This window comes from Typopeltis vanoorti, chromosome 2 (assembly GCF_054136105.1).
Source record: "Typopeltis vanoorti isolate ZY-2024b chromosome 2, IOZ_Tvanoo_1.0, whole genome shotgun sequence".
Taxonomy (NCBI): domain Eukaryota; kingdom Metazoa; phylum Arthropoda; class Arachnida; order Uropygi; family Thelyphonidae; genus Typopeltis; species Typopeltis vanoorti.
Genome location: NC_143550.1, coordinates 179,602,578 through 179,630,537, shown reverse-complemented (window position 1 = coordinate 179,630,537; position 27,960 = coordinate 179,602,578). Strand labels below are relative to the sequence as shown.

The following is a 27,960-nucleotide window of genomic DNA, read 5'->3' as shown; positions in this document are numbered from 1 at the left end:
TATCTATATGGATCACATTATGAAGGAAAGTGGTATTAAACATGAGCTGACAGTAACATCTCCAATCAAAATTGGAGATATTAATGTCAGCTCTTTGCTTTATGCAGATGATGTTATACTTCTAAATAAATCCGCTACAAGTCTGCAAGATTCTCTGACTAAATTGAATAGCTGTTGTAATAGATATGGTATGAAGGTCAGCAATAAAAAGACAAAGACAATGAAAATAGGCAGAATCATTGAAAATGTCAACTTGTGAATGGAGAACCTGTGGAACAAGTAAAATATTTCAGCTATTTAGGCACGATTTTTACTGAAGATGGTAAATTAAATATAGAAATAGACAACAGAATCAGCAAAGCTGGTATGGTGGGAAGTCAATTGAACAAATTCATATGGAATAAGAGAGAAATTAGTCAGAACACTAAATTAGCTGTATACAAGACAGTGTTCAAACCAGTTTTAACTTATGGATCTGAGAGCTGGGTCAGAAGTAAAACATTTGACCAAAGACTAGAGGCCACAGATATGAGAGTCCTGAGAAAGATTATAGGCGTGAACAGATGGCATCAATGGCAATATCATATTAAAAACAAGGATATTAGGAAAGAACTTGACATTGTCAGCATCCAGGAATGTGTTAGTAGAGCTAATCTCAGGTGGTATGGTCACTTAAACAGAATGGGCGAGGAAAGACTAGCGAAACAAGTGTTCTCTGCCAGGTTGGCAGCAAAACGACCCAGAGGAAGACCAAGATATAGGTGGATTGATACGGTACAAAGTACCTTAGACGATAGAAATATAAGATCTGATAATGTTGGAGTCTTGACAAGTAACAGACTGATTTGGAGGAAAATTGTAAATAGGAAGTTAGTAATGATGTAAATATTTCATGTAGTACTATCATATCCTGTACACCCCTTGAGGGTACATGGCAGGAATTTGATGATGAAGAATAAGTCTCCAGTCTCTAGGAGTTCACTGTAACAATTAATTTATCATGATTGAATTTTGTATGCATAATACCATTATAAAGGTTCTTTGTACCCTAGACAGAAATCAAACCATCTTTTCATGATCAGGATGGCTTGCTAACCAACTAAGCATGCTTCTACCACTTCTTTTTCATTCCATTTAATACTGTTCTAGAAAAAAGTGTATCCCACAAAGTACTTTCCAAGGACTACAACCTCCAGCTGTTAATCTGATCAAAAGAACAATCATTCCTTCTCTTTTAACCTACACAGTGTCAATTTCATAAATTGATTTAAAAAAAAAATGAACAGAAATTTTTAATACCATATACTTACATTGCCTTCTGTTGTGATTTGAATGATCTACATGCCATTGGTGTTTCTATTTTTACATTTTTATTCCTGTAAAGTAGAAGAATAATTAAATATTTCAAAAGATTCCAAATATGTGACAAAGAAATAGAAATATATTTTAAATATGTAAGAAATCACACTAAAAGTTTCTGGCAACTAGGTTGGCAGGTGCCTGCCTTCAGTTTGGCAAAGTCACCAGCCTTTGGAGAAAATATAGAGAGAAAAATATAATAAATTAAAGTTATTTGAAATTATTAAAAAAATAGCCCAACAAAAGTCATGGGAAGAGGTTAACAAAATACAAAAGGTAAACTGAAAATGCTTAAAGAGGAAAGAGTACCATAAAAGGAATCAGGGAAGATACAGAAAACTAGAGAGATCTAGTTTTCACATTCAGTTTTTCTTCTCAATTAAGTGGAAGTTTTACTTCTAGACGGTTGAGAAGAAACCTAAGAAAATTGGAAGGAAAGCTTCAGGAGGAAGAAGCTGGTAGTTGAGACTAAGTAAAGGTTGTTAAGAGTAGATTAACAACCTTTACTTAGTCTCAACTAAGTAAAGGTTGTTAAGAGTAGATTTTTACTTTGAGAAAAACAACTGAAAAATCATGACAATATAGCAAAAGATCTGTATTAAGTTTTGTACATATGAAAAAAAAAAAAAAATGATAAAGTACAAAGACAAAATCTTCCAAATGCTACAATTATATGGTGTAAATGAAATATTATACAGAGAAATATATACCTTGTACTTAAGTTGTAAGTTAATAATTTCAATTGAAGGTGAGTTAGCCAATCTCATATGGAGGTAGCAGGGTTTTTCTTCCCGGAAACTCAGGTTTTTCACCCTGCATACAGACAAATCGGCCCTTCAGAACACATGCAATTTACAGACAAAAAATACTTGTGGTGTTGGTAAGCGGTAGATGGCACTGATGTTGTTGATTGGTAGTAGAGGTTCGGTAGTGGTGGAGACGGAGACTTGTGCAGTGGGTGTCCTCCCGCGATGAGTCTTCAGGCTCCTTGGAGGTGTCACGAATAATAATAATAATAATAAATAATTAGAATTGTAGAAGGAAGTAGAGGAAGAGTTTGGTGTAAAATCACTCATAAAACAAGGGCGAATGCTATTTTCTATACTCATTATCTATGGATTGCATTATGGAGGAAAGTGACATTAAATCTGATAACAAAATCACAGCTATTTGATGCAGAGGATGTTATACTCATCCATTCGAATAAATTCACTATTTGTTTGACTTTTTGATTTCTTGACTGTCTTGCATAAAAAAAAAAAAGCTTCTGTTCCTAAGTCTGTTGCAATTTTAAACTGCTAACACTAATAACTGATTGTTAATGCTAGTGTACAATGACTAACCATTTATGCCCTGAGGATGATTAGAAAACTAGCAAATATTAGCAATGAGATAAATATTGCATTTATTTTGTTTTTTTGGTGTTGTTATGCATTATACTGCATAACAACATACTACTGCAAATGCCTCAAATGAATAAGAAGTCAATGTCTTAAATGGCAGGCACTGAATATTATAACTACACTTCCTTTCCCTGATCATTATTGGCCAAATATAAAATAGTTATTTACAAGATCTTACCTATTTTAGTCTTCAATTCAGTAACATGTATTATTACATCAACATAATAATTTGATTCTTCTTCCAGTTGCACTTTTCCATTATGGTTCTTTTGTTGATGGCACCTATCTTAAATTCTGCTGACATTAAGTTGGTTCCATTAGCTGAATTTTTTAGTGTTCATCCTTGTCCCCTGACAAAAACATTGGGACCTTGTTTAACTGGGTAACATACCAGTTGGCATGATACTATGCTATATGTACCATCAGTTTCGTGCAATACAAAACACAGGTGGATACCCAATATTAAATAGGGTGCACCATTAGAAAGTGAGAATCAGACACTGTTCTTTTTTCTTACTTACAGACCAGGGTAGGTCTCTTTCCAGTTATCTAGTTTGACCCTTAAGCAACTCATTAGAAAGCTTTAGTCCCCAATATATGTAATGTAATTTGTTAAATTTATATAAATGATGTTTATTATGGTAGTTATTTTTAAAGATAATTTAATGGAAATAAAGGGGATGAAAAGAAAATGTTTCTAAGCTGAAGGGAGAATGCCATATACAGTTTTGAACCACTGCTCTAAAGTATCTAAACTTGCTATATAAGGTACTTTATATAGCAATTAAATGAGTATACTGCCCATGTTCCTTTGCAGATGCAACCAAATGTATAACACACTTACATCTTTATTACTATGGTTCTGAATATATTCATAAACACCCTAGAATATAATGAATCAGAGTGTGATAATGGAAGTTGTCTTTCCATACATAATGAGAAGTAGACCTGTCCTTCTTTAATATTCAAAGAATAATGATAAGCAAAACCTTTCTAGTCATGGTTAGCAAATTATGATCATAAATCTCTAGATATTACCATAAATTAAACAACAACTGATGTTTAAACAGCCGAAACACTTCCCTCAAGAAAAATTAGTTCTAATTTAATGTGTGCAGTAATTTATTTTTCATAAGACATGAACTGCATTAAATATGTATGCTTCTTAACCAGTGATCTCATCAGGTCTCTCTCTCTCTCTTGAGAGAGAGACCATTCCAATGTTATTAATGTATACATTACATGACTATAATATAAATACCATATTCTAAGATAATTAAAAAAAAAAATGTATAGCCCTCCATAGGGGATGCTTAAGGGTCAAAGCTGTATAACTGAGAGACCTCCACATAGCCTTTAAAGGCTATGTGGAGGTCTCTCAGTTTCAGGGGTTCCCAACCTTTTTGTTTCCTAGAGCACATTCCAAAATACCGATAGGGCGACGGGCACCATCTATTTTTTCAAGCAATTTTTTTGAATTCATTTGTTAAATGAATACATACAAATTTCACATTATAATCAAATGTTTTATTACTTAAAAGTTTACATTATATAAAACTTTAAATATATATATGTAAGTTAGTATGATCTTTGGTAACATTTCATTGGCCAGTGCTTCATAATTAGGAGAATATGATGATATTCCAGTTCTTAAACTGGAATGAACAACTTCGAATGCTCATCTACTTTATATTGTATGCGTTTAATACTCGTCATGTGCCATTAACGCATGCGTCATATAGCATGCCATGAATTGTTGCATGATTATTTCAAACTATACAGCACACGGTTAAACAGCGGCGGGCACACACAAATTGGTCCACGGGCGCCATGGTGCCCGCAGGCATAGGGTTGGGAACCCCTGCTTTAAAGGAATGTGAGTAGAACCGACCACGGCGTCTGGCCTAATGTCCAATCCTCACCTTCTCGTGGTGAACCCTGTTAGGCATCTACCTGGATACTGAATGAAAGAGGATGGGCTGTCAATTTCGGATTTAATCAACCAAATTATATTCTTATTGGTTTAAACCATAATATTAAATAATGGTACAACATGACAGAATTTCATACTGTTGTTTTTGCCAGGGAATCAGTGCAAACAGGGAAAAGTCAGCTACTGGAACAAATCTTAAAACCCACCCAACTCAATATCAGAGTTCAAGATCAGTACTATCAACATAAGAAGCCTGAATGACAAAGAAATGCAGCTAGCTGAGGAATTGGATAAGTACCAGATCAACATAATTGGAGTGACTGAAACAAAAAAGACAAAAACTGGTGAGACCTTTCTGAGCAATAAATACAAAATGTTATATTCAGGCAATGCCAATCAAGGAAAAGAAGGAGCAGCATAGTATTCAACACTAAATATGAGGCTAATCTTCTTGAATGACAGCAATCTCAAGTAGAGTGATGGGTCAAATATCAGAATAGGGAACTGGACAATGAGACTTATTTGTTCCTATGGTAATTCTACTAAGATAGAAGGGGAGGAATTTTTTGAGGCTTTAGAAAAAGCAACTGAAACAATGAAAAATGAAAAGTTGGTCCTTGTTCGGGATCTAAATAGCTGAGTAGGAAATGATTGTCAGATATACAAAAATATTTTGGGAAAATTTGGAGAAAAGAGCAAAGCTAATAATAATGGCAAATACCTGTTGGATTTCTGCTCAGGACATGGACTGGTTATTACTAACACCATGTTCCAACATAAAAGTGTGCACAAATTCACATGGAGAGAAGAGACGAGGAATAAGAAAAGTCTCACTGACTCTGTTATTGTCGACAGTAATGTTTCTCCCTGTGCGAGACACCAGAGTGTACAGAGAATTTGAAATTGGAAGTGATCACCATTTAGTCTAGAGCAGAATAAAATTGAATTTCATATCAAAAAGAAGAACATGTAAGAAAGTTTTAAAGTGAATAAAAGTTGAACAGCTCTCAGTCAAGAAAAATGAAAGAGTTTGAGAACAAGAATCAAACCTTGGAGATTCAGTGCAAATCCTGAAGAAAACACTGATTGATTCAGCCAGAGAGGCACATGTAGTGGGGTTGTCTGCAAGGATAGAAAAATCAGATCTCCATGGTGGACACAGGAAATTAAAGAGGCAGTGAAAGAAAAGAATAAAGCATATCAAAAGTTCCTGGCAAATAAGTCAGTTGTGCTCTTAAAGAAATGTAAGAAAGCTAAAACTGTGTAAAACTAGCTAAAGAAAAGTCATGAGAAGATTTTGGTAAGAACATAGAAAATAAGAAGGTGGCAAGATTATCTGGAGGTTGTTGAAGCTTGGAAATGGAGGAAAGAGTGCTGTCAAAGAAATTAGAGATGATAAAGGTGACATGAAAACAGGAGAAAATGATATCCTGGAAGTATGGAGAATTACTTTGAAAAATTGCTAAATGAAACAAGCAGTGATAGCACAATGGTAAAAAACACTCAATAGGGATACACATTCATACTGAAGTTAAAAAAGCTATCAAAGGGGCCTGAAATGTGGAACGCCAACAGGAGAAGATGATATTCGACCAGAAATGCTCAAGTATGGAGGTATAAAAGTCTTACAGTGGCTGCAATGCATAGTTCAAAAGGCTTGGACAGATGGACGAATTCCAGATGATTGGAGTAGAGCTTTCTGAGAATTACAGAGGTACTTCTCTGAGTGTTCCTGGTGAGATTTATGCAAGTATACTTGAGAAACGGTTGAGAAGGATTCTAGAAGAAAGGTTTGGTGAAGAACAAGCTGGATTCAAGCCAAATAGAGGCTGTTAGGATAAGATTTTCACTTTTTGACAAATAGTTGTGAAATCATGGGAATATAACAAAGATCTGTATTTAAGTTTTGTAGATCTGGAAAAGGCATATGACCAGGTGATAAGAGAGAAGCTATTCAAAACACTACAGTTATATGGAGTCAATGGAGCATTATATGAAGCAATACCTAGTCTTTATTTGAGTTGTAAATCAGAAGTTAGAACTGAAGGAAGTACATGAAGATAATTAATTGATTGATCTCATCCATCCCTTTAAGACGAGTAGAGTCTCCTAATGAGGGGTTCATGGCAAAATTAATGCGGCCGGTTCATCACTGCTTGCTGCATCACCTAAGGATAGTATTCATGACTGTAATTCGCGTGTGTTCATGGGGCCGGTTTGCAGGATGAAAAACCACAGATAAACTGGCGGCAAAAACCCTGCTGTCCACACTCAAGACTGGCTATCTTGGCTATGGCTGAGGAAGACCCTTAAGCTCCTCATGTTGCCGAACGGAATCGAACCTAGGACACTCCATCCCCAGGCATATGGTTGTGAAGCGCAAAGGCACTAGTCTAAGGCAAACTGCGCAGACCACATGAAGATGGTTTAATGTTAAATCTGGTGTCAGACAAGGATATATATTATCCCCTCTGTTATTCATTATCTATATGGATCACATTATGAAGGAAAGTGGTATTAAACCTGATATCAAAATTGGAGACGTTAATCTTAGCTCTTCGCTTCATGTAGACGATATTATACTTCTAAATAAATCTGTTAGATGTCTGCAAGATTCCCTGACTAAATTGAATAACTGTTGTAATAGATATGGTATGAAGTTCAGCAATAACAAGACAAAGATAATGGAAATAGGCAGAAGGATTGAAAATATCAACTGCATTGTGAATGGAGAACCTTGCTATACCCTGATAAGTTGGAATATTAAAGTTTCATCTTATCATTGCATAACAGAGCGAACAACCAATAAGAAACATTAAAATATGCTTGGTATCTAGGTATAAGTGGTTTTGAATACATTAATAAGAAAAGAAAGGAAAGAATTGTAAAGTAATGAGATGTTATTTACTCAGTATAAAGGAAAAGAATATGTAGGAAAAGTGTGCAAATATTATGTGTATAATTTAACACTGAATTAAGGTCGACATTTTCTTTAGTATGAATTAACCTTTATTGTGAAAATATGTGCAAGAACCAGACCAACTTAATCTGGGTAAACATAAGCTAGAAGTTCAGGGAGCAAAGCAGACGGTTGCACCAAGCGGTCTTGTGCACGCAACGTGATTAGAAGTAGTGGGAGAAAATCGGACAATATGAGGTCAGACACACGTGACGGCAAATTCTACGTGCCGTGTGAACAGCCAAAGTTACGGTGATAGCCGTTAGGGAGGAAGTATAAAAAGATTAGAACCCCCACTCTCTTGGTTTTCTTAGTCTCAATGCGTGGTTGATCAGAGCTCTGGGCGCGTGGTCCATCACGTGGCATGCGATAGGACGGTTTTCAGCGGGAAATCTAATCCCGAGATACGGCAGCAGGCTATGCACATGGAACGTCGAGGAATGTTTGTGTCCAGAATGCTGTGATAATAGAGGTCAAGGAGATGATCGCGTTCAAATACCGACGATCGGGAAAAGAGGAACAAAGGAGTATTGATAAGTAGACAATTTATTCTTTGTTATGTGTGTGAAAACAGAAGTTAATATTGTGTAAAACTTTAATGACAAAATACTCAGGGATAGCAACTAAAAGAGACTGTATGAGAAAGGACTTGTTTGTTGTAGAAGATTATGAAAGGACAGGCACTGTATGAATCTGAATATTATGTGTAATTAAGAATGCTTAACGGGATTTGATCTATAGAGTAAAAGTTAAATGAGTTTGTAAAGACTAAGATCACAGTGTAAGAAATATGTTTATATATAGTAACTTAGATTGTTTGAAATTTGACGGAGTTGTCTGTAGAAGGTATAAGAGTTATCACATATGATTTATTCCTTAGCTAGATTTTGAGTGGAACCTTTTAATTGTATTATTAGCAGTATGTATATTATGCTTAATAAACCTTGCTATTCTTTAACCAATTTTGTCTCTTTGTGTAATTAGATGCACCACTTGTAAAATTAGTTACGAATCTGGGCTGGAGATTTATAGAAAATAATTCACGGTCACGATTGCATATCTTGTGTTATCTTTGTTCACTTCTTGCCAACTTCTTGATTAACATTCGAATTAATCTAAAGGTCCTAAGTGGCGCAGCTGAAATAAATAAATTTTCTTAGGACTTAATGAGAAGTTGGTAACGAAGAGTCTGCCACATAGGTTTTGGCTCGACCTTCGGGCTATTCCTTTGTGACCCAGAGATACTAGGTGCCACACACATTTGCAAGACTTTAAGGAAATCAAAAGACAAGAATTTATGAGAAAGGGACACGATACAACAAACTATAGAACAAGTAAAACTGAAGAGCCTGTGTAGCTCAGTAGATGTGGCATTTGCACTCAACAGCACTTGACCACACGAAGAAAGGATTTGGTGGTTCAAATCTAGTTGTCGACTAGAGAAAATTTTCTGGGCAAGAGTGTGGTTAGCAGGGGTGTTAGAGCTGGGTTCTTTACTTTTAGAGTGGTAAATGAGTGGAGTAAGCTGTCAGTCTGTTGTGGGTGGTGCTATGACGGTGAGCGAGTTCAAGGCAAGGTATGATAGATACTGTGAGAATGTCGAATAGTTGTGTGGACATGATGTTTAGGGCCTCCCTCGATGAGTCTAAGGACTCCCTGGAGTAGCCCGAAATAATAATAATAATAAGAAGAAGAACATGGAAATAGACAACAGAATCAACAAAGCTGGTGTGGAAGGAAGTCAACTGAAAATTTATATGGAATAAGAGAGAAATTAGTCAAAACACTAAATTAACCATATATAAGAGAGTGTTCAAAGAGATGGGTCGGAAGTATAACACTTGACCAAAGACTAGAGAACGCAGATATGAGAGTCCTGAGAAAGATTAGGGACATGAACGGATAGCATCAATGGCAATATCATATTAAAAACAAGGATATTAGGAAAGAACTTGACACTGTCAGCATCCAGGAATACATTAGCAGAGCTAATCTCAGGGAGAGGAAAGATTAGCAAAAGAAGTGTTCTGTGCCAGGTTGGCAAGAAAAAGAACCAGAGGAAGACCAAATACAGGTGGATTGATACAGTATTTTTACTGTATCAATCCACCTATAAGTGCCTTAGAAGATAGAAATATAAGATCTGATGTTGGAGTCTTGACAGGTAACAGACTGATTTGGAGAAAAATTGTAGATAGAAAGTACAGAACTTTTATAGTTTCTGTATTCGGCTTTGAAATGATGTTGGATGTAATATCCACTTAATTTCGATAATTTTGCATTGCCGAAGTGAAGCCTTTTGGCTCTTCATCATCATCAAATTCCTGCCATGTACCCACAAGGGGTGTACAGGATATGATAGTACTACATGAAAAAATTATATCATTACTAACTTCCTATCTACAATTTTCCTCAAAATCAGTCTGTTACTTGTCAAGACTCCAACATTATCAGATCTTATATTTCTATCGTCTAAGGCACTTTGTACCGTATCAATCCACCTATATCTTGGTTTTCCTCCGGGTCGTTTTGCTGCCAACCTGGCAGAGAACACTTGTTTCGCTAATCTTTCCTCGCCCATTCTGTTTAGGGGACCATAAAACCTGAGATTAGCTCTGCTAACGCATTCCTGGATGCTGACAATATCAAGTTCTTTCCTAATATCCTCGTTTTTAATATGATATTGCCATTGATGCCATCTGTTCACGCCTATAATCTTTCTCAGGACTCTCATATCAGCGGTCTCTAGTCTTTGGTCAAGTGTTTTACTTCTGACCCAGCTCTCAGATCCATAAGTTAAAACTGGTTTGAACACTGTCTTGTATACAGCTAATTTAGTGTTCCGACTAATTTCTCTCTTATTCCATATGAATTTATTCAATTGACTTCCCACCATACCAGCTTTGCTGATTCTGTTGTCTATTTCTATATTTAATTTATCATCTTCAGTAAAAATCGTGCCTAAGTAGCTGAAATGCTTTACTTGTTCCACAGGTTCTCCATTCACAACACAGTTGACATTTTCAATGATTCTGCCTATTTTCATTGTCTTTGTCTTTTTATTGCTGACCTTCATACCATATCTATTACAACAACTATTCCATTTAGTCAGAGAATCTTGCACAATTGTAGCAGATTTATTTAGAAGTATAACATCATCTGCATAAAGCAAAGAGCTGACATTAACATCTCCAATTTTGATATCATGTTTAATACCACTTTCCTTCATAATGTGATCCATAGAGATAATGAATAACAGAGGGGATAATGTACATCCTTGTCTCACACCAGATTTAACATTAAACCATCTTCCTGTACTTCCTTCAATTCTAACTGCTGACTTACAACTCAAATAAAGACTAAGTATTGCTTGATATAATGCCCCATTGACACCATATAACTGCAGCGTATTAAATAGCTGCTCTCTTGGCACCTTGTCATATGCCTTTTCCAGATTGACAAAACTTAAATACAGATCTTTGTTATATTCCCATGCTTTCTCGACTATTTCTCGTAAAGTGAAGATCTGATCCTGACAACCTCTGTTTGGCGTGAATCCAGCTTGTTCTTCCACAATTCTTCTCAACCGTTTCTTAAGTATACTTGCATATATCTTGCCAGGAAACTCAGTAGGGAAATACCTCTGTAATTCTCACATTCAGTTTTATTTCCCTTTTTATATATGGGTACTATGAGAGCTCTACTCCAATCATCGGGAATTCGTCCCTCTGTCCAGGCTTTCTGAACTATGCTATGCAGTGTAAGACTATTATACCACCATACTGCAGCATTTCTGGTCGAATATCATCTACTCCAACTGCCTTTCCACATTTCAAGCCTTTGATGGCTTTTTCTACTTCAAGTATAGATATGTATTCCTGACTGCATGCCTGGCCAGTGTTTTTTACCACTGTGCTGTCATCACTGCTTGTTTCATTTAGCAGTTTTTCAGAGTAATTACTCCAAATTTCAAGGATATCTTTTTCTCCAGTTTTCATGTCACCTTTATCATCTCTAACTCCTTTTACAGCACTCTTTCCTCCATTCCTAAGCTTCTTCAACAACCTCCAGAATATTTTGCCACCTTCTTGATATTTATTTTCTATATTCTTGCCAAAGTCCTCCCATGACTTTTGTTTAGCTAGTTTTACACAGTGTTTAGCATTCTTGCATTTGTCTCTATATTCTCTAAGACCACAAGCTGACTTATTTGACAGGAACTTTTGATATGCTTTCCTCTTTTCCTTCTCTGCCTCTTTAACTTCCTGTGTCCACCAGGAAGTTCTGATTTTTTTATTCTTGCAGACAACCTCACCACATGCCTCTCTGGCAGAATCAATCAATGTTTTCTTCAGAGTTTGCCACTGAATCTCCAAGGTTTGATTCCTGTTCTCAAACTCTTTCATTTTTTCTTCAATAATCTTTGTGTATTTTAGCCTACAGTTCACATCTGAGAGCTGCTCAACTTTTATTCGCTTTAAAACTTTCTTACATGTTATTCTTTTCAATATGAAATTCAATTTTATCTTGCTCAAGACTAGAGAGTGATCACTTCCAATTTCAAATCCTCTGTACACTCTGGTGTCCTGCACCATGGAGAAAACATCACTATCAACAATAACATAGTCAATGAGACTTTTCTTATTCCTAGCCTCTTCTCTCCATGTAAATTTGTGCACATTTTTATGTTGGAACATGGTGTTAGTAATAACCAGTCCATGTCCTGAGCAGAAATTCAACAGATATTTGCCATTATTATTAGCTTTGCTCTTTTCTCCAAATTTTCCCAAAATATTTTTGTATGTCTCACAATCATTTCCTACTCTGCTATTTAGATCCCCAACAAGGACCAACTTTTCCTTTTTCAATTGTGTCAGTTGCTTTTTCTAAAGCCTCAAAAAATTCCATAGACAAAAATAGGCACAAATAAGTCTCATTGTCCAGTTCCCCATTCTTATATTTGCCCACATTACTCTACTTGAGACTGACTGCCATTCAAGAAGATTAGCCTCGTATTTTGTGTTGAATACTATGGCTACTCCTTCTTTTCCTTGATTGTCATTGCCTGAATATAACATTTTGTATTTATTGCACAGAAAGATCTCACCAGTTTTGGTCTTTTTTGTTTCAGTCACCCCTATTATGTCGATCTGGTACTTATCTAATTCCTCAGCTAGCTCCATTTCTTTGCCATTCAGGCTTCTTACGTTGATAGTACCGATCTTTAACTCTGGTGATGTTGAGTTGGGGTTTGTTTTCAGATTTGTTCCAGTAGCTGACTTATCGCTGTTCGCCCTAGTTCCCTGGCGAAAACAACGGGGGGCCTTGTTTAACCTGCTGACGCCCCAGCCGGCATGAAATTTTGTCATGTTGTACCATCATTTTTTATTTTGGTTTAACCAATAAGAATACAATTTGGTCGGCTAAATCCCAAATTGCCAGCCCATCCTCGTTCGTTCAGTATCCAAGTAGATACCCAACAGGGTACACCACAAGAAAGTGAGGATTGGACATTAGGTCAGAAGCCCTGGTCGGTTCTCCGGATTCCTTTAAAGGCTATGTGGTCTCCTCTCAGTTATACAGCTTTGACCCTTAAGCACCCTTTTGGCTCTTTATTTTAGTAAATATTTTACACACCAATGGAGAGTTCGTTTACAAAATATACACCTCTCCAACGCTTTGAGTTCTTTAGCACAGGGAGTTTTTGCTCTCTAGGTTTCTACCTAGTCTCTGATGAAAACCAATGAGTTTGAAACAGCTGTTTCAAACTCATTGGTGAAACCTTATAATGAACCAATAGAAGGCAATATACAGATGCTTTAACAGCCGTACTTCCCTATTAGGTTCTGTGAGGGTAACTTGTAGTATGGTGATGGTGTATTCCTGTTAACTCTTTGGTCAATCTCCGCACGAAGCTTTTTGTGCGAAGATTCATCTTCAAGTGAAGTGAAAAGGCTTCACTTCACACTGAAGTGAAGCCTTTTGGCTCTTCATTTTAGTAAATGATGTAAATTTTTCATGTAGTACTATCATAACCTGTACACCCCTTGAAGGTACATGGCAGGAATTTGATGATGATGACCCTCCATGGGTAAAAAGCTTTGCATGCCTGATAAAAGCAAATAGTGAGCCAAATATGACAGCTGACCTACATTCTGGACACCACTTCCTTAAACATCTAAACAGATAAACCAATTCAAATAAATGTGTAAAAATACATCACCTCTCCTTTGTTTCCTTTTTCAATAACAATTCCAGTGTTGGTAATGCATCTGATAAAGGTTTCATGTCACCCACAATGGGAGTTTCCTTCCTCTTCTTGGCCTCGATTTCTTCCTTTCTAGCCTTGCTGATGGCATTAAGTTCTGAAAAATATAGTTAGTAGTAGATGCATGTAAATTAAAATGTTTAAAGATGCTTGCTGATTAAGCCATGTTTCTAACATGAAACAAATAAAAAACAGAGCAGCATACTTTATTCACCACATGAAAATGTAATAGATACAAAAACAAGGTTTAACATTTTAATTCTTGAATGTGAATGTAGACAATATTCTGAAATATATCTAGATGACTTTTAGTGTCATGGCATCATTTACTTCCTAATAATCAATTCAAATATCAATTTATTCTGAATTTGTATAAGAAAAGAATCCAGGGGAACTGGTGGATGTCATTCAAAAGAAGGAGAATAATACATGCAGAGAAGAAATCATTAGTACTAGAGAATTGTCAGCATTCTATTAATATGAATCAATAGGAATCTGGGAAAGAACATACAGGGGCTGAAAGGGATATAATAGTTGGATGCTGCATAAGCAATTTATCATTATGTAATAACAGCAAACTGAACTTTCACAGTCAAGAGTAGACAGTGCTGAAAGATGATAGTCTTAAACTACTGTATTTGTCCTTAGTCTATCAGGTAGGTCAAGAAACAGCAGGTATTATCAGCATTTGCCAAAGATTGTCGGGTTATGGCAATCTAGAAACATTGTTTTCTGATGTATGTCCTCAAAGAAGGGAATGTACCAAATATTATGATAATGCAACACTATTTCATAACTAACTTTCATTAAATAATCTGGTCTATTATTTGTTAATTCTGAGTATGTCTTGCATTTCAGTCTTCTACAGCACTGACTCACTTATTTAACAATGGGTATTTTCCCTAATTTGTGCTTTAAACACTTGTTTTGATAATGTCATCTTCCATAATTAAGATGAAAAACCAAATGGCTATGGGGATTTTTATCCCCTTAATTTAATGTCATCTTCCATTCTGTATAAGCCATATAACTCTGCTTATACATTTCTCAATATTAACAAAGTAGTTCTTTTCTGATATCTTCCGTTTTAATATAGTTCTAGCATTCACATCATTAATTCACTCCTATTTGTCCTCAAAACTTTCATGTCTGTGATTTCCAATTTTTAGACATATGTTGCATTTCTAACCCAACTTTCATATCAGTAATTCACTACCCACAAGGTGGGTGATAAATTATTTATCTAACTGGTAAATGGATATGCAGCTGCTCTTGCTCGTAACTTTATAAAGAAAGTGGAAGGATGATAGGGGCCAATTCAGAAGCACACTGACCATGACAGTACCTATAAAAGAAGCACAAAGCAGAAGTTGAATGTCTGCGAGAGAGAGCAATTGGAGTGATTCTGTGAGAGTGGGTTCACTGATTAATCTAACTGACCTCTTCTGAATAGCATTAAGAAATGCTAGTGAGGCTTTGGGTGCACCACACTAAATGTGTAAGCAGTATTTCATGTTTGAGTAGATTTGAGATTTACACTGTTAGTAGTTCTATAGGTGAAAAGTAGTGCATTGCATGGAAAAGTACCAAGCTTTTTGGCAGATGCAGAAGTTACAGTTGAGATGTGTTTGGCCAGGAAAGGCTGGAGATGCAGGTAGTCCAAGAAGAGAAATCTGATTGTTTTGATATTTGAGTGTCACTGAAAATAAGGAGAAGAAAATTGTACAATTCCCTCAAGAAAGATCTTATGTCAGGTCTTTCTTGAGGGAATTGTACAATATACTGCTTTAGTAGCATCAAAGTTCACAAGGTTATCCCCACACACACCACTGAAGAATGGTGAAGAGATCAGAATTTAAGGTATTTGTTGTGAAATATCTCAGGGCTTCTAATGGTTGGACACTACATAAGGTTTGCAGAATGAGAGAGAAGAGTGAAGTGTACTATTATCAGCATAGCTATGGATAGAATTTGCCAAGACTTGGCGAGAGTACAGAGTCCTGGAGTACTCCTACAATGGTGGGGAAACTAAGGAGAGGAAACCATCTACCATGACACACACACACACACACACACACACACACACACACACACACACACACACACACACACACACACACACACACACACACACACACACACACAGTGAGCAGTCTCCTTTTCTCAGTTTCCCCACCACTGTTGGAGTACTCAGGACTCTGTACTCTTGAAAGGAAGAACTGTATACTCTTGAGAGAAAGCTGGCAATCAATATGCAAAAGGAATGAGAGCAGACCATAGAATGGTAGTTTGCCGAGCAGATCCAATCAAATGCCTTAGAAATGTCAAGGAGACCATGCGAGTTTCTTCAAACATTTCCATGACTTGAATTCAAATGTAGGTGATAATGCTAGATCGGCAATGGATCTAGAGTGGCAGAATTCACACTGTTGGTCCTCTCTGGATGGTGTAGAAATTGGTTGATGACCCATGCCATAAGTTTTTGAGAAAACAAAAATAAGAGCAATTAGATGTTAGTTTGATTGCTGATGTTTATCTCCTTTCTTGGGAAGGAAGTGGAATATAGGCATGTTTTTATGCTGTAGGATAGATGCCAGTTGAGTAAGAATGATTGAAGAGCCCATATAGGATGTATGTTAATTCTAGAGAAGTTTTTAGCATAACAGATGCAAATATCATCAAGATCAGATGCTTTGTGTCCAAGTTCTTCAGGGCTCTTCTGATTTCTTTCAGGTAGAAAATTAGAGGTGGCATGATGGAATGGGTAGTCTCGGTAAAGTGGGGATTTTTCAATACTTTTTCAATTCCTGAGCTAATGCCCTGATCGTTAGTGAAGGAATTGGAAGAGAGGAATGACATAAGTAGGTCAGTTTTATCTTTGGGTAATATTACAATAGTATTACCCAAATGTGAGAGCAGTGGAAGCATAGGATAAGCAGAAGTGAGCATCCAGTGGTTTTGGCCAGGGAACAGAAGGTTTGAATGCCATTATATTGAGGCATTTAACCCAAAACTGGATTAAGATTTATTTATTTGTCTTTTTTTTTTTTTTTTTTTTTTTTGCAGTTATTGTGAGCTGTAGTGTACATTAAGTGATGCTGCAGTTTTGGACTTAAGCGAATTGCTGATTTTGTGTGTGTGCGCGCGCGCGCGCAAGGCTTTAATACTGATCAAGAAGTTTGGGTGGAGCGAGTGATGAAAGCCTTCATTTCAGTTATAATTAATAATTACAGTTGACCCTTGAACAATGCAGGTTTGAACTGCACGGATATATACACAGAATTTTTTCAATAAATATGCTGAAATTATTTTGAGATTTGCAACAATTTGAAAAACTTGAACTTGAACAAACTTGCCTTGTGGAACATGGCATCAGTACTAAACAAAGGGTGCTGTGGAAGATCAGAAAAATTCTGCACCAAAGTAGATTGCTAATGGAAAAGGTTTTATAAAGAAAGTTAAGAAATATGACATCATCTTAACTCGATGAGCATTAGCCATCACATAAGGAGGATGGCTGCTGCTCATCTTCCTTATGGGAAATAGCACTTCTTCAATCTGCTTACCTTTCCTAGTTTTTTTTTTTAAAGCCAGTTCTAGGAATTTATTGCCCATTCTTAACTTAATGAAGTTGTCATGACAGTCTGTTGACTTCTGTCCTGTAAAGTTGTACGTTATGCTTTATTTTTCCACTGACGATGCCTATGATGCACGGGTAATCAAGAATTAATTTTATGCAAGTTCTCTTGTCCTTTATTTTAATCTTATTTAACATCAGACACTAGATACCCTTCAATTCTTACTACTAATTTGCAACTAATTCATAAATTCCATTTAAATTACAGAGATCTAATATTTTTAACAGTTTTTCTTTGGCACCTTATCATATACTTTTCAAGATTCAGTCTTTTACCATCAATTATTTCTCTTAATGCTTTCTCAAGTATGCTTGACATAAATCTTTCCTAGAACACTGAATAAATAAGTCCTCTAATTCTCACACACTGTTTTATTTCTTTTCATAAATTAGTACAATAAGAGCCCCATTCTAATTGTCTCAGATTTGACCTAGCTACTCAGCCTTGAATGGATTATGGTTTACAGATCATTTATTCCATCAGTATTTCCAATCAAATATCTTCTACTCCATGTGCCTTTCCACATTTTTAGTTCCTGAAGACTTTTTACCTCAAATGTTAATATGTATAAATGATGGCTTTGAAATTTGCTGGCCTGGTTGGCTGAGAGGATGATGTACCTGCTCTCCATTAAACAGGTTATGGGTTTGAATCCTGCCATGGACAATCATTTGTGAAAGTCATTATGTAGTAGATGAATTTCACCACCTGGTGTGACCCACCCTGCTTAATGAAGACTTGAAATGAATTGAAAAAGTATTATATTTGGTCTCTTTGAGCAAGTATAGAACTTTTCCCAGATTATCTAACAATCAGCTACATTCAGTAGTAATATTCGTGCATTAGAATCTAACAATCTTTCATGGATGGAATTTACATAGGAATGCTATATATTGAATTCAGCAACTATGTTTGCAGATTCAAAGAAAATGCCAAAATGATACAATTAAAAAGTATGCAATTTGAATTGAGGTTTCTGTGGTGTGAAATGTCCACAGTTATTTATCAGGCAAGAGCCATATATAACATATGAAGAAAGAACTGTTATTTACTAATTTTGAACATCCTGTCGTATATATCTTCTGAAATGAGAAAAAACACATTAACAGAGATCTTTCTAAATTAATAGCCGTCCATACATCAAATGAACTTAAACCAGATGTCGAAGATGGAGATGTCAGACATGTTGTGATGTGCTCTGTAGCTTCTGTCATATCCTAATTCATTGATACGTAGGTCTTTGATATAAATGCTGACCATAAGGTTTGAGACCTTGGTTTTTGCTACAATGGGTTGGACATTGTATCATTTCAACAGCTTCTTTCAAAGAAACACATCATGTACTTGGACAATTCTCCCATACACTGAATTCAGCAACTATGTTTGCAGATTCAAAGAAAATGTCAAAATGATACGATGTCCAACCTCATATAACACATAGCAAGGTCTCATCTTATAATATATATATATATTTGTATGCAGATTGACTCAGTTTATGGACATGTTCAATAATTTTGACTTAAAATACTGAGATAATTAAGAATAAAAGTTTATTAAGGGCACTATTAGTTTCGTTGGTAAGCCAACTTCATCAGGTGTCAAAGCACAAAGATATAGACAAAAAGACTGACAGAAACATTATACACTTATAACAACAGAGCTTTCAAAAAACTGTAGTTAAGTTTGAATAGGAATTTGCACTTCAGTTCTAGCTCCATTCATATGTGTGCATGTGATCTTGCGAGAACGTCAATACTGAATGGCAGAGCTACGAGAGTCTGGTAAATTGTAGCTAAGGCTGCTATTCATGTGGGTAAAATCGAGGACAATTTCTTTTGATTCCAGGATACGTCTTTCAATTTCATCATAACATTTGTGAATATTAGAAGTTAGATTCCAGTCTATTAGGTGTTGGCGGCCTTCATCAGTTTACAGAGAACAAGACGTGGCTGGCGAGGGTGCTGGCTCAGATTCTATTATATGAGATGTCTCTTTTGTGCTCTTCAAGACGGAGAAGGATTGATTTATCGGTTTGCCCGTAATATGGTTTACCCCAACTACAAGTAATTCTGTATACTCCTGGGAACTGAAGATAGTGATGTTTTTCTTTAGACTGACTAAGGATAGATCGGAGTTTTGGTAAAGTAGAGAAGCATGCTTTGATGTTGAACTTTAATATTCTTGCCAATTTGGGGGAGAGGGAGATGTAAGCTCTGGGGGTTAGTAGAATCTTCAATGGTTTGTTGACGACGGTGAAATAGAAGTTTCTCATTACTTTTTGGAGAGAAACCATTATTGATAAAGGTCCTTTTTAGGAAATTAAGTTCATTTTGAATATTCATTTTGAATCTCTTCATAAGGATCTGGCCCAAAGTGCAAGAGTAGATATAATGCCATATTTCTGTGGTGGGTACTGGTGAGAGGATGCATGTAGGTATCTATCTGTATGTGTTAGTTTCCTGAAGATTGAAATTTTAATATTATCAGTACTCCTGGTTAGCTTTATGTCTAAACTAAAAAAGAAAGACAAATGTTAACTTCTAGCTCAGAAGTGAATTTTTGTGATGAAAGTTATTTAAATGATCCAAGAAAACTAGGAGGTTATCTGGGAGGTTATCAATATAATGGAGCCAGATTTTAGGTTTCAGTGTGACTGAAAAAATTGCTTTTTCTTAATAGTCTTCAAGAAATATGTTTGCTAGCACCGGGGAAAGCAGACTACCCATGGCTAGTCCGGTGTTTTGTTTGTAGATCTTGTCTTCGAATCTGAAGTAACTTGAGTCGGCACAATGAGTAAGTAAAGTGAAAAGCTTCTTTGATAATTTGTTCTTGAGAAGAGTGAGAACCTCCTGGGTTGGTACATTTGTAAAGAGTGAAACTACGTCGAAGCTTGTCATCATATCTGATTTGTTAAGTTTCATGCTTTTGATCTTGGAAAAGAAGTCAGCTGAATTCTTGATGAAAGAAGAGGATTTATCTATGATGTGTTTTAAGGAAGAGGTGAAATATTCTGACTTTAAACGAAGTCAGAATTCAGCTGACTTCGTTTCCAAGATCAAAAACATCAAACTTAAAAAATCAGATATATTTTCATGGACTTCCCTTTTAACTTTGTGTCCACCATGAAGTTCTTAATTTTCTGTTCTTACATTCAATTTAACCCCATGCTTCTTGCATGCCAAATTGATTCCATCAACATTTTCTTGGTTGATCAGTTCTTAACCCCCCCCCCCCCCAATATTTGTATCATTTGAGTCCACTCAAGAAATTTGTCGAGAAGTGTGGGCCTGGTTTTGTCATAACAGAACTGAGGTTTGAAGGCTCTGCATAATATTGACATATGCCAAATCTCATTTAAAGTGGATGGTGGATTAATCATCATTAGATGATTAATCCACCCGATAGTATAAATTGAAAGATGAAAATTTTTTACATTATGGTCAAGTTCAACGTCGTTGTCATCAAATTCCTGACATACATCCTCAAGGGGTGTACAGGATATGATAGTAATGATGTAAGTTTTTCATGTAATACTAACTTCCTATCTACAATTTTCCTCCAAATCAATCTGTTACTTGTCAAGACTCCAACATTATCAGATCTTATATTTCTGTCTTCTAAGTCACTTTTTACTGTATCAATTCACCTATATCTTGGTCTTTCTCCAGGTCTTTTCCCTGCCATCCTAGCACAGAACACTTGTTTTGCTATTCTTTCCTCTCCTTCTGTTTAAGTGACCATACCACCTGAGATCAGCTCTGCTAACACATTCCTGGATGCTAATAATGTCAAGTTCTTTCCTAATATCCTCATTTTTAATATGATATTGCCATTGATGCCATCTGTTCATGCCTCTAATCTTTCTCAGGCCTCTCATATCTGCAGTCTCTAGTCTTTGGGCAATTGTTTTATTTCTAATCCAGCTCTCAGATCCATAAGTTAAAACTGGCTTGAACACTGTTGTATACAGCTAATTTAGTGTTTTGACTAATTTCTCTCTTATTCCATATAAATTTATTCAGTTGACTTCCTACCATACCAGCTCTGTTGATTATGTTGTCTATTTCCATATTTAATTTACCTGTTCTATAGGTTCTCCATTCACAACGCAGTTGATATTTTCCATGCTTCTGCCTATTTTCATTGTCTTTGTCTTGCTATTGCTGATTTTCATACCAAATTTATTACAACAGTTATTCAATTTAGTAAGAGAATCTTGTAGACCTGTACTGGATTTATTTAAAAGTATAACATCATCTGCATAAAGTAAAGAGCTGAAATTAACATTTCCAATTTTGATATCAGGTTTAATACCACTTTCCTTCATAATGTGATCCATATAGGTAATGTACATCCTTAACTGACACCAGATTTAACATTAAACCATCTTTCTGTACTTCCTTCAATTCTAACCGCTGACTTACAACTCAAGGACTAAGTATTGTTTGTTATAATTCCCCATTGACACTAGGTTTAGAAAAGGCCACATATTTACTGCTTTACTAACATATACTGCAATGAATAACAAAGTTCAGGGTGAGAAATGCAATGCTTCTAATGGTCAGTCTACAATACTACATTGCTGATAATGTCAACACTAAAATCTCTTATGATTTGGATAATGCATGCAATATATAAATTGCCTGTCTTGTTGGCCGAGTGGTTAGAGTATCCACTTTCCAGCCAAAAGGCTGCGGGTTCAAATCCTGCCGTGGGCATGGTTGTGAAATGTTTGTGAAAGTACTCGTGGTGGTAGTCGACGGTAGATGGTGTTGGTGTTAGATGATGAAGGTTGGTGGAATAGTGAGACGAGGAGTTGTAGAGTAGATGCCCTCCCTCAATGAGTCTTTGGACTCCCAGGACTCCCAGGAATGCCTTCGTTATCTGTGCTTCTGCACATCCATTGTTTCATTTCTGTACAGGAGGATTATCGCTTCTAATGTCCAGAAAGCTTCATGTATGCACCTTGTTTTCTACCTCATTCCACTGTGCTGAATGTCCATTTTGTATCATTTTTTTTTTTTTAAATGTAGCTCCCACTCATGAAATGCTCTTTCTGTACATTCCTACCATGGGCAAGATGGTTTTTTTTTCTATTTTTTAAATAGTCCAGAAATCCTGCTCTAAGACCAAACATAGAACCTTTTCAAGCTGCTTCCGGCCTCAAATAAGCGGGGCGGTGGTGTCACACAATACGATGAAATTTATCTCCCACCTAAAGCACCTATTCGGTATTGTATTTATCCATAAATATGAAGACCTGATGAAGGATGAAAACAAATCGACACCTTCTGCTGCAAGTAGCTATGTGTCGTGTTCTATAATCTCAACATGATTGACGAGGCTGCAAATGCAGATCATGTTGCTGATGAAGAATTTCATGAGCTCTTCAAAGCATAGACAGCAGAAAGAGGTTGCACACCAAATCCAGTTTTAACCTAGATGAAACTGGCTTGTTTTGGAAGTGTATGCCCAGTTGTACCTACATATCCATCTAAGAGAAGACTGTGTTAGGTTTAAAGCTGCCAAAGAATGCTGCACATTGCTTCTGGGGACTACAAAATATAACCCCATGGTATATCACTCAAAAAACTCTGAGTAACTTCTTAGCCATATGACATAACATATATCTGGTATAACAGAAGAAACTTAAATGACTAAAAACAAGGAATAACAATACAGAAAAATTTATTATCTTTAATAAATGAATAAATAAATAAATTTGCTGATTCTGTTGTCTATTTCTATATTTAATTTACCACCTTCAGTAAAAATCGTGCATAAGTAGCTGAAATGTTTTACTTGTTCCACAGGTTCTCCATTCACAAGACAGTTGACATTTTCAATGATTCTGCCTATTTTCATTGTCTTTGTTTTTTTATTACTGACCTTCCTACCATATCTATTACAACAGTTATTCAATATAGTCAGTGAATCATGCAGACTTGTAGCGGATTTATTTAGAAGTATAACATCGTCAGCATAAAGCAAAGAGCTGACATTAAGATCTCCAATTCTGATATCATGTTTAATACCACTTTCCTTCATAATGTAATCCATATAGATAATGAATAACAGAGGGGATAATGTACATCCTTATCTCACACCATATTTAACATTAAACCATCTTCCCGTAGTTCCTTCAATTCTAACTGCTGACTTACAACTCAAATAAAGACTAAGTATTGCTTGATATAATGCCATATTGACACCATATAACTGTAGTGATTGACTCAGCCAGAGAGACATGTGGTGAGGTTGTCTGCAAGAATAGAAAAATCAAGGCTCCATGGTGGACACAGGAAGTTAAAGAGGCAGTGAAGGAAAAGAAGAAAGCATATCAAAAGTTCCTGGCAAACAAGTCAGCTTGTGCTCTTAGAGAATGCAGAGACAAATGTAAGAAAGCTAAACACTGTATAAAACTAGCTAAACAAAAGTCATGGGAGGACTTTGACAAGAACATAGAAAATAAATATCAAGAAGGTGGTAAAATATTCTGGAGGTTGTTGAAGAAGCTTAGAAATGGAGGGAAGAGTGCTGTAAAAGGAGTTAGAGATGATAAAGGTGACATGAAAACAGGAGAAAAAGACATCCTTGAAGTATGGAGTAATTACTCTGAAAAATTGCTAAATGAAAAAAGCAGTGATAGTACAGTGGTAAAAAACACTCAACATGCATACAGTCAGGAATACATATCCATACTTGAAGTAGAAAAAGCCATCAAAGGCTTGAAATGCAGAAGGAGTAAGACTATTACACTTTTTTATAAAATCTTTATCAAGTAGCTTTATTTTTATCCTCCTACATGTTTCGCCAATCTGTTTCTATTGGCATCCTCAGGGAATACAAATCAGTAAGCACAAAATGAAGGTTACAGACTAGGTTATAACCGATGGTTCTAAATCATACAAAAATTGGTATTGTGCGTGACAATGTGCGTGTCTCGTTAACGTGATTTATTCGTGATGACTCATGACGTAATTGTTATGAAAGTTCATTTCTTTGATGTTTAATGATCTGACAAAAGTTTTCCAAATTTCTGGTAAAATTAGACCTTGATTCTTGTTTAGGTTTTCAGTTTTACGGGCGACTGTAGCTGCTTCTTTAAAGGTTCTTGAATGGTAGTTATCTTCTATGTATGGCATAAGGCTCTTATCCCACTCAATGTGATGGTTAGTAGAGGCAAAGTGGCATGAAAGGCCTGAAATGTCTTGTCTGTTATTTCTGACATATCCTGTGTGTTCTTTCTTTCTCGTTTCGAAGCTTCTAGATGTCTGACCTACGTAACTAATACCACATGAGCAAGGAATATTATATACTCCAGAGTATTTGTAGAATGGGTGAGGATCTTTCGGTGATCTTAAAAATTTCCGAATAGTATTGATTGGTTTGAATGCCACTCTGATCTTGTATGGTTTTAAAAGGTTAGCTAATTTTTTGGAAAGGTTGTTGACAAAAGGAATTGTAATTGTACTGATGTATTGGACGTCATCACGTTGTCGATGTGGTATATCAGTAAATAGAATCTTGTTATAGAGTCTTTTAGGGTAACCATTTAAAGAAAGTTCTCTGGATATTGTGGTTAATTCTGTTAGTAGGTCATCCTTGTCTGTCGTATACTGTATAGCTCTTTTCTTGAGACTATGGATAATGCTAAGTTTCTGAGCTATGTGATGAGCTGAGTTGAAATGGAGGTAACGTCCAGTATTTGTAGGTTTTCTGTATACAGATAGGTTGATACTATTATTGGATTGTTTCTTTATTAAAATGTCAAGGAATGGCAGTTTTTTATCTTTTTCCATTTCTAATGTGAATTTGATGGTATTGTGGAAACTATTGATTTGGTTGAGGTAATTCATTAGTTCTTCTTTTGTATGATCCCAAATGATAAAGATGTCATCTACATATCTGTACCAAATTTTCGGTTTTGGAAAGATCTGGGTTAAGATTTTTTTCTCTAGATCTTCCATGAATAAGTCAGCACAAGGAGGTGAGAGGGGACTACCCATAGCTAATCCAGTGAGTTGTTTGTAGATCGTTTCTTGCCAAATGAAATAGTTAGAAGTTAAACAGTGATTGAACAAAGTAGTGATGTTTCTTGGGAACAATTTGTCTAAGATGTTGATGACTTCAACCACTGGAATGTTAGTAAACAGAGATGTGATGTCCAGGCTTGCTAGTATATCCTCTTCAAAAATAGGGATGTTTTTTATTTTATCTATAAAATGTTTTGAGTTTTTAATATAAGTATCCGAGACGTGAATGTGTTGTTGTAAAATCTTCGCAAGATACTTGGATAGTTGGTAAGTGGGAGAATAGATTCCATCAACTATTGGACGTAATGGAATACCTTCTTTGTGAATTTTTGGAAGACCATACAATCTAGGAGTAAGTGGGTGCATAGATTTTAATTTTTTTATAATTTCTATAGGCCAATTATTCATTCCACGTAATAATTCATTGGTGTCATTATGATTTTTAGTGGTAGGATCTCTACTGAGAACTTCATATACAGACCTATCAGATAATAGATTTTTAATTTTTTCTTTATAATCTGAAGTATTTAATATAACTGTATTATTACCTTTGTCGGCTTTGAGTATGATGATATCTTTATTATTCCTTAATTTGAGAAGCGTTCTTCTTTCCATTTGGTTAGAGTTGGTGTTAGGAGATCTTGACTGAGCTGAAAGGATTATGCTGCTTTTTAATCGCAAATCATTAGCTGTGGGAGCTGGTAGTAATGAGAAGGCTTTTTCTAAGTTGCAGATGAACTCTATTTTAGGAATGACAGTGGGTTTTAAAGCAAAGTTCAAACCTTTTTTGAGGATAGAGATCTCAGGTTTACTTAAAACGTGTTTAGATAGGTTAATTATCACTTGCTTATCTGGTAGAGAAGGTTTGCAGTTGTTATGATTATCATACAGTAAATTAAATTTATCAATTTGTGTCTTTTTCTTGAGTTAAATGTTTTATTTAATTTTAAGTCATCAACATCTTAGACAAATTGTTCCCAAGAAACATCACTACTTTGTTCAATCACTGTTTAACTTCTAACTATTTCATTTGGCAAGAAACGATCTACAAACAACTCACTGGATTAGCTATGGGTAGTCCCCTCTCACCTCCTTGTGCTGACTTATTCATGGAAGATCTAGAGAAAAAAATCTTAACCCAGATCTTTCCAAAACCGAAAATTTGGTACAGATATGTAGATGACATCTTTATCATTTGGGATCATACAAAAGAAGAACTAATGAATTACCTCAACCAAATCAATAGTTTCCACAATACCATCAAATTCACATTAGAAATGGAAAAAGATAAAAAACTGCCATTCCTTGACATTTTAATAAAGAAACAATCCAATAATAGTATCAACCTATCTGTATACAGAAAACCTACAAATACTGGACGTTACCTCCATTTCAACTCAGCTCATCACATAGCTCAGAAACTTAGCATTATCCATAGTCTCAAGAAAAGAGCTATACAGTATACGACAGACAAGGATGACCTACTAACAGAATTAACCACAATATCCAGAGAACTTTCTTTAAATGGTTACCCTAAAAGACTCTATAACAAGATTCTATTTACTGATATACCACATCGACAACGTGATGACGTCCAATACATCAGTACAATTACAATTCCTTTTGTCAACAACCTTTCCAAAAAATTAGCTAACCTTTTAAAACCATACAAGATCAGAGTGGCATTCAAACCAATCAATACTATTCGGAAATTTTTAAGATCACCGAAAGATCCTCACCCATTCTACAAATACTCTGGAGTATATAATATTCCTTGCTCATGTGGTATTAGTTACGTAGGTCAGACATCTAGAAGCTTCGAAACGAGAAAGAAAGAACACATAGGATATGTCAGAAATAACAGACAAGACATTTCAGGCCTTTCATGCCACTTTGCCTCTACTAACCATCACATTGAGTGGGATAAGAGCTTTATGCCATACATAGAAGATAACTACCATTCAAGAACCTTTAAAGAAGCAGCTACAGTCGCCCGTAAAACTGAAAACCTAAACAAGAATCAAGGTCTAATTTTACCAGAAATTTGGAAAACTTTTGTCAGATCATTAAACATCAAAGAAATGAACTTTCATAACAATTACGTCATGAGTCATCACGAATAAATCACGTTAACGAGACACGCACATTGTCACGCACAATACCAATTTTTGTATGATTTAGAACCATCGGTTATAACCTAGTCTGTAACCTTCATTTTGTGCTTACTGATTTGTATTCCCTGAGGATGCCAATAGAAACAGATTGGCGAAACATGTAGGAGGATAAAAATAAAGCTACTTGATAAAGATTTTATAAAAAAGTGTAATAGTCTTATGAATAACTGTCAAGAAAAAATTCAACATA

General features: G+C 35.7%; 1 protein-coding gene across 1 annotated transcript in view; it reads right to left on the bottom strand.

Annotated features, from left to right (window-relative positions):
* LOC150109697 (ribosome biogenesis protein SLX9 homolog) overlaps positions 1-27,960 on the bottom strand; it is a 93,366-nt gene that overhangs the window by 25,280 nt on the left and 40,126 nt on the right. The window contains exons 4-5 of the mRNA XM_090409765.1: positions 13,878-14,019; positions 1,311-1,376 (exon numbers count right to left, since the gene is read on the bottom strand). Coding sequence (XP_090265891.1) covers positions 1,311-1,376; positions 13,878-14,019 — 208 coding nt within the window. The remainder of the gene's footprint in view (positions 1-1,310; positions 1,377-13,877; positions 14,020-27,960) is intronic.